General features: G+C 40.1%; 1 protein-coding gene across 2 annotated transcripts in view; it reads right to left on the reverse strand.

Moving 5' to 3' along the window:
• Nucleotides 1-922: 922 nt before the first annotated feature.
• Nucleotides 923-12,081, reverse strand: part of DIAPH3 (diaphanous related formin 3) — a 202,538-nt gene continuing 191,379 nt past the window's right edge. For both annotated transcript variants that reach the window (XM_054399226.1, XM_054399218.1), the window contains one exon: nucleotides 923-1,179. In XM_054399226.1, coding sequence (XP_054255201.1) covers nucleotides 923-1,179 — 257 coding nt within the window. The remainder of the gene's footprint in view (nucleotides 1,180-12,081) is intronic.

The raw sequence follows: 12,081 nt of genomic DNA on the forward strand, positions 1-12,081 counted from the left end.
TGTACAACGACAGCGTGGTACAAGAGGTGCAATTCGGTGCAAGATTCTTACTGTGCTAGCAAATAAGACTTCAGAGGCTACTGGGAAATGAGTTTGTGCAAAACCAGTTGTAAAAAGAGTTTCCATTACATGTTCCGTTTATAGAAACATATTGACTCACGTGAAAAGATACAATATTACTCTGGTAAATAACTCTGAGGACATTTCCCCCCCCTCTATGGACACAATTGCAAAGCCTTGCAATCACAGAAATGATATATATATTATTTTGATATAATAATCATAACTAAGCTTAACATGGGTGATAGATTAACCACACATGAAGTATATAATTTGCATAGATTTCTTGTTTACTGCCATGGATTTCCATCTTGTATATATATAAAATTCAGTGAGCTTAGGTGCTCTTTGGTGAAGTCAAAGTGGAATATGGATGATTTGCATGATGCATTTTTCCTATTACTACAATTGCAAAGGGTGCTGCTGTAATACCTTTTAGGTGCTAAAATCTCTTACAAATAGAAACTGCAGTAGAAAATATTTCTGTTATTTACTGACCCTTATTCCCAGGCACGATGACCTGACAATATTTAAAAGGTATTCCTATTTGGAAAAGCTCTCAAAACACATGGTCAGCAGTTTGTCTACTAAAAGAATTGCGTCTTGGAATAATTTAGAATCTGTTTTCTTCTGATATTTTTGTATGCTCAGTAGCTAAAAACATGTAATAAAAATAACCTTGCAATTATGCAGAATTGTGGCATCATTTTGCACAGTCTTGCACACAAACAGTTTAAAACTCAATCATTCACCCACAGAGAAGTTGGGAACTCAGAAGTATGTGATGTCAGTAACAGAAAACTGGAAATGTAGACTATTATAGCTTGTTTGGAGCTCTGATTTAATCCTCTATATAATTATTCTATAGTGCTCGCAGTCTTGCCAGGAGAGCTTCTACTTCTGGAATAGCTTCTCCCTTAGAAGGAGACCCAACACGATCTATTTTCTTTTCTTTGTTGCCTTCTCCATGACAGGCTTCCTTTCTCCCAACAGCTTTATTCCATGCTGTAGAACTTGTTTCCACATCGTAAGGAACCTCTTTGGTGACTGGGCTTCTTGTCAAGTTTAAACTGATATTGTGGTGTGAACATGACTTCTCGAGTTGTCCTTTCTGGTTCTCTGCAGAAGATAAACCAAACAAACCTTGTTTCACTATTAAAATACTGAGTTTCAGTATTTCATAATACAAAAAGACCTCTTAATCAGACAAATTTAGGAACAAATTCTTTACCATGAGGGTGGTGGAACACTGGAACAGGTTGCCCAGGGAGGTGGTTGAGGCCCCGTCCCTGAAGATATTCAAGGTGAGGCTTGACAGGGCCCTGGGCAATTTGATCTAGTTGAGGATGTCTCTGCTTACTGCAGAGGGGGTTTGACTAGGTGACATTTAGAGATCCCTTCCAACCAAGACCATTCTATGATTCTATTAATATTTTCCATGCAGATGACATACAAGAAGTAGCAATGATTGCCAAGGACACCACACAGAAAATGTCACTCCAAAAGCCATGGGCTTGATCTCTTGGAAATGATACAGGCTTCACATGATGTCATTAGATTAGCATCCATATTTCCTACAAAATCACAGATTGAGCCTGACAAGATCCTCCTTTCTTACTGGAGTCAAAGAGAAACAGAGTACTCAGCACCTCTCGGTGTCTTCCAAAGTTTTATCTGGTTAATTACATTTCCTACATACTTTTTTGATTGTTCAAGTTTTATAATGTATTTAAAAAACCTATTTCAATTTAATCATCCACAGTAACAATTTTTCTTTCCTTGGTGATCTTTTTAGGCAGCTAAGTGATTTTTAAGATTTGCATAACTTGCTACTTTATGCTAAACATCATTGGTTTTGACTGTCAGAAGTTGTACTCTGTACAAATTAATATCCAGGAGTATTGCTGGGTTGAGACACACTAATAGAGGGATTTCTTTTTCTGTTCTCCTCACCAAATCAAGTGACTGTTCTCAGAACCAGCACATGAGTGCTCCCTCTCATAGATCTCAAACTTTTTAAAACCAGGCATACTCAATATTCATGTAACCTTGAGCAAGGCTTGAAAACGGCTTCAACAAACTTGACATGACATTTAAAGTTTTTTGGTTATTCGCTGAGAGATGTTCCATCATCCCAATAGTAATGACTTTGGAGCACAGGCAGTCACTCATGACAGTGTGTTTTATGTGAGTGCTGAAAATTCCTACTGAAAACAGCTTGTACATTAAAAGGCAGCTGCTGAAGATATTTACTGCACTGTCATTCCCTGACCAGGGGCTCTCCATGATGGATGAGGATTTTACACACTTTCTCGGACAATCTCAGTGAATTTTGTAAGTAGGATCACCTTTTGGCAAGTAGAAGAAAATAAATATTTTTTCCATTACCTTCTAAATTAGATAAACAATTCTTAATTAAAATTTGATAACAACCACATTTTGCACTTAGCTGAAAAATGTAATTCCTATTTCATACTATGGAAAATAATCTGACCCTGAAGAGAAAGCAGCACTCATTTCACATTTTCTGAATCACAGGAGGCCAGAGATTGGTTATGAACATATCTTAATAATTATATGTAATAAATCCACAATATATAATTAAAATATGTCTGGCATATACACTCTTAAATATCCTGTTCTACTTACATGTTTATATTTATTGACTCTGAACACACATTTGCAGGCTGATGAAAGCATGCCACCTGTAGCAATATACAAAATCCTAGCAGCACCATGGCCCTTTTGTTTACATTCAGTTTAGGGGCAGAGGAAAACTATTTGTTTTGAAAATCAATACTTTATTTATAGTAAAAGACATATTGCCATCTAATCAGACGTAAAGTAGAGGTGTTGAGTTTTAAAAGGGCAAAAATAAATTAGGTACTGAAGGAAAGTGTACCAAGCAAATTTTAATTATGTTGCAGTTCACTTCACTACTTCACTACTCCAATTAGGTGTGGTGAACTAGACTGCATAACAGAGGCAGTGAACACTTAGGAACTGAGACCCCAAAGTAAAATCCAGCAATATTATCCCCAGTTTCTCACAGTTTGTGAGGGGCAGAGTAAGTTGCCTTAGAGTGAATAGGAAATTGTCTAAGCAGGGAACGGCTGTGAGTTAGCTATGAAGCAGTAGTAGATGTTAGGATCTATCGAAACTCCTGCTCTGCTTTGATACTCAGTAACTGATTTAGTCTTGCAGAAAGGCACAGCCCACAACTTGCTGCCTACGCCCTGGAACTGCTGTGTGGGGATAGTGACTGAGTATAAATGGGTAAAGCTGTGTCTTTTTTCTCCCCTTAAAAGAGCAGCAATCATTTTGGTATTTGTGACTTTCTCAGCATAGATTACTGAGTGGAGCATTCAGTGCTTTTCCCTTCAGTCTAACTGGTCCTGCAGCAATAAGAAATGGGATTAGGAAAGTTCCTTAATCACTGGCCAGTTTCTGTGAGGAGCCCTTGTATTATCTTTTGTAATTCCTGTTCAGGGAGGAAGTGAAGATGACACTGAAAAAATCACAGTGTCATGTTCTCAATACACAACACACCATGCTAGTGGTTAGCAGCACTTCCTAAATAATGAGAATGCTTTGCTCTCAGCCATACTACAAAAAATATTGAACACTTAGTGTCAATATGAAAAAAGAAAAGTATTTGGACACTTTTTATCTAAACTCAGTTTTATCATCTCAAAGTTGCCATTTCAGCTGCTTCCCAAATCAAGTGGTGTCTTTACTGTGTATGTTCTGTCAGTCGAGGAGGAGCTTCTCATATAACATTTCTGTGCTTAAGTGTAAGTCCAATATTATTAACAGATGTGCAGGTAGGGGGTTTCCCTGTTTAGTAAACTGGTTGTGAATCTCATTCAGAGAGACTGAACTTTGTTAAGCTCGGCTCAGAAAGCATACATATTTACTTCCAGTCCCAGATTTCACTTTGGTAAATATGCACCTAAAGAATTAATTGATGTAGTAGTTGAGGTATATATGCTGCTGGTGGCTTTCTTCTTGTCACAGTGAAAGATCATTTCCATTTAACTCCAAGTTTAAAATTAGCTAGATACAAGCAAGGTGAAGCGTCATTAATTCCTCAGAAACACTTATCTCTGCCAATCTTTTGTTTTAGTCAAACAAGAATTGACTTGTGTTAACCCCAAGCTCTTCCACACCCTGTACTGCTTCACATACTGCTTCAAAACTTGCGTGCATTGGTGATTTAGTACCCCACCCATTCCACTGTCATGACTTGGAATTGTTACTACACTCCCTGTATCGGTGTGAGCTGAAATTCCCCCCCCCCACCGACAATAACCAGGCTAGCTCAGTCTGGAAGCAAATGAAAAGCTGTATTTACAAGCAGATGAAATGCAATGAATATGTACAAATATACAAAATTCACAACATTTACAAATATATACAATCAACAGAAAAAGCACAATCGATCTCCCTTTGCTTCCCCCCAAGGGGACCCTCCCAAAGGGGGCCTCCCTCTCCCAGGAGCTTCCCCCCCCCGACCCCCCTGGACAGAGAAGCAGAGTTTAGTTAGAGCAGAAAGTTGTTAACTTAGCTGCCAAGGTCAGTGTGTTATCTTCAGCCAGAAGAGAAGAAGAAACAGCAGCCAGACAGCCCAGCAACTGCCCCCACTGCAGAACGCAGAATGTGCAGAATGCCTACTTTGTTTTGGGTAATAGTTCTTAAACATTTCTATCTATCCAATGGAAGTGTTTAGAACAATCGTTATTTTGCTTTCTTACACCCAATAGTGACTTATTTACATTCTTTCACTTTCTCTGTTTTGAACTTTGCAAGGAAAAATTAAAAAGACAGTTTCAAACCATCACACTCCCTCAAACTCTATGCTTCCAGTGGTAAAACCGAAGAAGTGCATTTTCAACCTCTAACTGTTGAGTTTTGTAGTTAAATGCACCTTGCATATGAATTTAAAACTACAGGGCTGCAAGCTGCTGCACGTTACCACGTGACTTTGATCAACAGTAGAAGACCTGGACTTCCTTAGTTCAATGTGATAAAGGGTACAAAGCATGTAGTTACTTATGTTCAAGAAACGCCCCAGGTCACAACTAACTGACATAGCAAGCACAAGAATAATCACAGAATCATAGAACATTAGAGGTTGGAAGGGACCTCCAGAGATCATCGAGTCCAACCCCCATACCAAAGCAGGATAAACAGCCATTAATGCATTTCTATTACAAATTAAAAACCTTTTTGAACCACCGAAGTAATGAAGTTTTGGAATGCACGTATATAGAAGTGAAAGCAAAACACAGATAAGTTATTAAAGCAGGAATTTGATGGTTTTCTGAAGACAGCATTTGATATGGCTGCCTGCAACAGCAAGGAGATGGCTCAGTGATATTGGCCACCATTTTAATGATCCTAGAACAAGAGTATCCATGGAAAACCCACAAACCATAGAAAAATTAACAGACTTTTCCCCAAGCTACTCTGAGCCATCACATCATTCTATACCTACGTTTAGTTTGTGCTTTTGGCAGTAAACTACAGAATAAAAAAATTAGTTTTGACAGCTGCGCACTTTATTTCAAATACGTTATTAAAGGTTAAAGCAAACTACTCATGGAAAGGCACTTCTACATGAAGTCTTGTTAAGAAAGCACTGTCTGGAGATGCACTATTTGTCCACCTAATGTAGCAAGTTGTACATTCTGGTAGTAGAACCGGCTCCTTGAACTTTACTCCTAACTCACCTTTTGACACAAATCACATATTCCTGACACAAGGTATAAAGAAATCAGACATTAAAAATCACTGGATAAAGATGGAGCTTACTCATTTGCTGTATATACTGGACATAGTTGAGAAAAATTTGTAATGTTTGGTCACTTCTAGTACTCCAAACGTGAATGACAATTCACCTTTATCATAACACCATGCAGATGAAAAAAAAACCACTTTAAATACATATTTACATTTTCTAAATCCTGGGGTTAGAAGACATTTCCCCCTAACAGTAGTGACTTTACTGCTATTGAATGCTTCCAGGCACAGGTTAGGCAGCGAATGCATTTTATGTTACTCAAGTCTCAGCATCCAAATTTCATATTTAAATCTTTTTCTTTCCCTTGTTCACTATCTAACTCTTGTGGGTCCTTCAGACCTATTAAAATTCAGTTTTTACAGATATGAATTTCCTGATCACTGTTGTTAATCAGAAACATTTAAAAATCATATTCACATAACCTAGAGCCAAACAGCTACTCTCATCTAGATACCAGTCTTGTACAATTACTTTGATTAACAGCAATGCTCAGGAAATTCGGTTGACAGAAAATTATGCTTAACAGCTTTCCATAGTTTATACGGTGTCCTAGCACAGAATAATGCATAATGATATGCTTAGAATCTGTGAAATGCTACACATTCAGACAAAGGAAATGGTGTACTAGCATGTGAACAACAAAAGCCCCCAAAAGCCCCAACCCAACCAACCAACCAAAAACAGTAGTATAAGACTCGCCTTCTGTGACCTTGGGGAAGTAAAATATGATCAGTTTGAGATTTTTAAATCCTGCATAATACTGCTACATATTACTTTTAACAGAGAACGAAAATGATTACAAGGGACTCACTAAAGCAGAAATATAGAATCATAGAATCATAGAATCATAGAATCAAGAAGGCTGGAAGAGACCTCAAAGATCATCGAGTCCAACCTGTCACCCTAAACCTCATGACTATCTAAACCAAGTGCCACGTCCAATCTCCTCTTGAACACCTCCAGGGATGGTGACTCCACCACCTCCCTGGGCAGCCCATTCCAATGGCCAACCACTCTCTCTGTGAAGAACTTTCTCCTCACCTCCAGCCCTGGTGCAGCTTGAGACTGTGTCCTCTTGTTCTGGTGCTGGTTGCCTGGGAGAAGAGACCAACCCCCTCCTGGCTACAACCTCCCTTCAGGTAGTTGTAGACAGCAATGAGGTCACCCCTGATCCTCCTCTTCTCCAGGCTAAACAGTCCTAGCTCCCTCAGCCTCTCCTCATAGGGCTTGTGCTCAAGGCCTCTCACCAGCCTCGTTGCCCTTCTCTGGACATGCTCCAGCAATTCAACATCTTTCCTAAACTGAGAGGCCCAGAACTGGACACAGTACTCAAGGTGTGGCCTAACCAGTGCTGTGTACAGGGGTACAATGACCTCCCTGCTCCTGCTGGCCACACTATATCTGATGCAGGCCAGGATGCCATTGGCTCTCTTAGCCACCTGGGCACACTGCTGGCTCATGTTCAGGCGGCTGTCAACCAGTACCCCCAGGTCCCTTTCTGCCTGGCTGCTCTCCAGCCACTCTGACCCCAGCCTGTAGCACTGCATGGGGTTGTTGTGGCCAAAGTGGAGCACTTTGTTTTGGTAGCACCATGACATGGCCCAGTACAAATCCAGACAGGCCTTAAGATGTCTAGACAGGATCCCTTTCTCTCCCCTTCTTCCTGCAGAAACACAGGGCAATGCAGGAAAAGGAACAAAGGGGACAGGACTCCTGCCTGTCTGGTAAACAAGATGTTTATCTGGGGTGAGAGCACGTAAGCTGACCACTGCTCCCCCAGATACAAGGTCCTTGCTTCTGCCTTTTATGGTTATAGCCTGGCAGAACACCCTTCCATTGGGCAGCTACACGTTAGCTTCAGTGCCCCATTGGACCAACTGACCTCTGGCAATTTGTATATATACAAGTGACTAGGTAGTCACCCTTGCCTTGCCTTGCCTTGCTCAAGCCTGCTGAAGCCTTGCTTCAAGCCTTGCTGTCTCGAGTTGCCCTGCCCTGCATCGAGTGCCTGGTCCAAAGCTGGGACAAAGCCACGAGTCATACATGTGCAAGCCAGAGAAGCCACAAGCCTAGAAGCCAGAGCTGCCTTAGCCTGCTCTCCTTGCCACCAGAATTGTGCCGTGCCTCAGTTTACCCAGGAACCATGCCAGCTCCCATCGCCAAGAGCGTCGTTAACTGCCCGCCGTCCGCTGAAGCCAGACCAGCCTGGGACCATGTGGTAAAGCTTTCTTGCCGGCAACCTGCTGTGGTACGCCTTACAGGAGTGCCCCAAAGCTAACACAGCAGCAGCAGCAGCATCCCTTATATGGGTGAAAATACCTGTGAGTAACTAATTCATTGCCCTTTGGGTTGAACGGTTCTTATTGAGCCTCCCCCTGATGTAATCAAGCCCTATCTGCTCTCATTGACTTTCTCTTTCCAAGTTGTTGCCTCCTAATTTGCATAGAATAGTTTGTATTTTGCCCTAAGGCTGCATAATTCCTATTGTAAATATATCTTCCAAACGTACAATGATCCGTTCGACGAGTTTTGGCATATTTCAAATAATAAAGGGTTACTATTCTTATTAATACCAGCTTGCCATATCGTTTATTATTTGTTGTTGTGAGAGTAATTAATAAATACTCCTCCCCTCGACCACAACATAGATTTAAAAAAAAAAAAATTAAAATAACAAAGGACTTTATTTCACTGCATATTTTCTCAATAAAAGTCTTGGTGATAAGGACATATTTAGTTTTTATGTAAACGCTTGTACACCAATTGAAAAATAGTTGCAAATGTAAGGAGATCTGCATTATATTTTTATATTATAGCCATGCCTCTCAATGTGGAGCATGACAAACCCAAAACATTAGAAAGAACAATGGCAGTTACAACCTCATTACATCTTTTACCAAGTTAACATGGAAAAATGCTCAAAACCCCACTAGAATATTTTTGATCTCTGCGGTTTGTGCTCCACATGCTCCGTCTTATTTCTCAAGCTACGTCTATGCTGAGATTTTCTATGCTGAGAGTTTCACACACTGACCTTAACACAAATGCAAATTCTTTTTACATTGCAAGTCATGACTTGCCTGTGCCAGAAGATACTCTGAGGGCATGCCCTCATGCCAAATGGCTTGGCTCCCAAATGTGCTGGCATAGTGTGTCTCTGGTCCCCTGTCCCTAAAGCACAGAACTTGAATAAGGGAACAGCTACACCACCATGCTGGTGCTGCACTCATGTTGGCCCAGGAAAATGGCAGGAGAAAGAGCTTGTGCTTTTGACAGCAATACAATGTGATGATTCGGGATGAAGTTGTACAACATTTCCACAAGCTGGAATGCTTGCAGCAGTCCATCCTTTGTTTGGAAGCCCTGTCCACCTTTCACAAATTGCACTGACTGCATTATCATGCATGACACAATGCAACCTTACCAAGTGTTTTCAGAAAGCAGTCATACACCATGGGTCTTGTGAGGGTATTGGTGCCTATGCCCATATGATCCATCTAAATAAACAGAAGACCTCGAGAAGTTTGTTCCTAAAAGGGTTCCCTTGCTGATACCAAAGTATAAGGCATCTGTAACGCTTTGCTGAGGAAATGAAGAAAACAGCAAGATAATTTCTGAGCATGAACTACTTTTTGTGATATCAAGTGAGCAATACTGGCTCGGTTTCATACAGTTTAGGTTTACTTAAGACCCTTATTTTCAAATGCTAAATAGGACCACTGCTAGCAGACATTTTGAGGCCCTTGCTTTTCAAGTTCAGGACAAAGTGGACTTCATGAATTCCCACTTCAGATGCATCTATATTCAGCTCTAAAGCAGACAGCTGTACTGGGTGTGGGTAGCAAAGTTTTGGTAGCAAGCGAGCTGCAGGGCTGATTTCTGTGAGGAGAGTGCAGATACTGTCTCATGATAGACACAGCTGGTTCCAGATGGCTCCAAAGGACACACCAGAGGGCATGGCTGAGCCTGGCACCTTTTAGTGCCTCACTGACTGGACCAACTGCAACCTGCAGTGATTAATAAAGAGGTGGGAGAGGGGTCTGGAGTGAAGCTGAGCCTGAGAAAGCATGAATGTGTTTTCCCTAAGTGTTTTGATTCTTCTTTTGGTTTTGTTTCCTTATCTTAGCCTGTGAGCCTTTCTGTTCTTCCTCTTCCCTCAGCCCATCTCATCAAAGTGGGGACTGAATGGGTGGCTGGGTGGGAGGTTGGCTGCCACCTGAGATCAACCCATCACAATAAACTGGAGATAAGACAATCCTAATTGTCTTTTAGCATTCCCTGTTTTAAATTTTCAAACTTAAAAACCTCACCAATTCTGAAAATGGTAATTTTGAACTTCCAGATGCCAAACTCCTAGCTACCAGAAATGGCAACAAGAAAATAATTAATTGTTGCTTTCTTCCCAAGAATGAAATGAGGGTCTCATTTCCTGCACTACACCCCCATTCCTACTAGAGCCTAAGATACTGGACAGTTGTGCATCCTGACTTTTTTCAGACACCTCTTTCCTTAATGTCATTTATACAGCCCAAAGCTGGCTTTCCGAAATCTGTTTCCAGACCTTGACACTGGTATTAGAACACAGTTATACCTGATTATCCCATTACCACCCAGAAGGGGAATTGAGACATAACATAAATGGCTTATGTAGCTAAAACATCCATGTCTATTACATAACATCATTCATAAAAAGTGGGATAGCTCTTTGATGGACAGTATAGTGGAAACTATTTTAAATACTTTTTATTGCCACTTTTCATTGGTGTCATATTTAAAAAAATAATTTCTGTGACTGACAAGGGTAGGACTGGAGAATGTCCCTGAAATGTCAGAGTGCTGTGGGCTGACTTATTTTAGTTCTATACCTAGAGGAGTGACAGCTGTACTCAGATGATCTTTGCTTGATATGTAACTTCTCATAACCTCAGTATTTCAGTCTAAATGTTCACAATTTGATTAATGTAAAGCAGACAATAATTGTGTTACTGATTTTTGAACTTTTTAAAAAAACCCAATTTCTATGCACATTTAACAGTTGCTGCTGTTCTTGTGTTAAAAAGGTGTGAATCACGAGGAATAAGCAGTGAGTCAGTTCAACCTTCCTGAGACAAAGTTTTCAGAAAGAGTGAATATAGGTTTTTTTTGTTCATTTCCAAGGCCAGAATAGAGTATGTCAGCACAAAGTGAGGTTAGCATAGATTTATAGAAACTAAATTTCAAAGAAATTCAATTACAAACTGAGAGCAAACTAATTTGTGATGAGAGAAATTATGCTGGGCCAGCTCCATTTTACTTGGCCCTAAAGCAAAGCCTTTAAAAAAATCTTTTAATCTCTTACCTACCTACATCTTCTCAAAGATTCCTTTAAGTTCCTGTTGATCATTCAGTCCTTATCCTATCTTTCCATAATGTACTTCGTATTTGCATTGAGTTAGGACCAATCTCTCTGTTTAATATATTCTCACCTCTAATTTGGCAATGACTTTTGTTACAAGAAATGCAACTTTGTGTTGATGTGACCGAAAGGAAGGTCTTGACTGCCTGTCAGGATGAAAAGAGAACCAAAGTGTATATCTACTGATAGAAATCTCCTAAGGTTTTATGTGAAAGAAGAAACCTCTGAAGATGTCTGAAGCTATTTCAGGCTTGGCATCCTCCCTATTTCACTCAGAATTTTCTGTGTCTTCTCATACATCTTTCCCCAAATGAAGGTACGTTTGAGAATTCCTAGAAAACTGAAATATGGAACTTTTCAAAACAGAAACTTACTTTGGGGTCATTATTGATTTTTACAGCACAAAGTCTGAATCATTCTTAAGATATTAAATCATAAAATAGAATCATAGCATCAGTAAGGTTGAAAAGACCTTTAAGATTGAGTCCAACCATAACCCAACTACCATGACCACTGATTATATCCTGAAGCACCACATCAACATGCTTCTTGAACACTTCCAGGGATGGCGACTCCACTACCTCCCTGGGCAGTAAATATATAAGTCTCTTAATTTTAAATCAGATAAACAATTTAGTGTGATTTTAGTTCTATTAAGTAATAAATTCATCTTCTTATTTATGTCAGGATCAAGGGGGGTAAAAAGGTAAATATTAACCTCCATGAATACCTAGTGGCAGTGGGGTTCAGGCACTGGCCAGACATGTTATGCAGTCAAGGTATTTATGGGATGTCTCTGAAGGTAAAAAACAGGGTAAGTACC

This window comes from Indicator indicator, chromosome 1, assembly GCF_027791375.1.
Source record: "Indicator indicator isolate 239-I01 chromosome 1, UM_Iind_1.1, whole genome shotgun sequence".
Taxonomy (NCBI): domain Eukaryota; kingdom Metazoa; phylum Chordata; class Aves; order Piciformes; family Indicatoridae; genus Indicator; species Indicator indicator.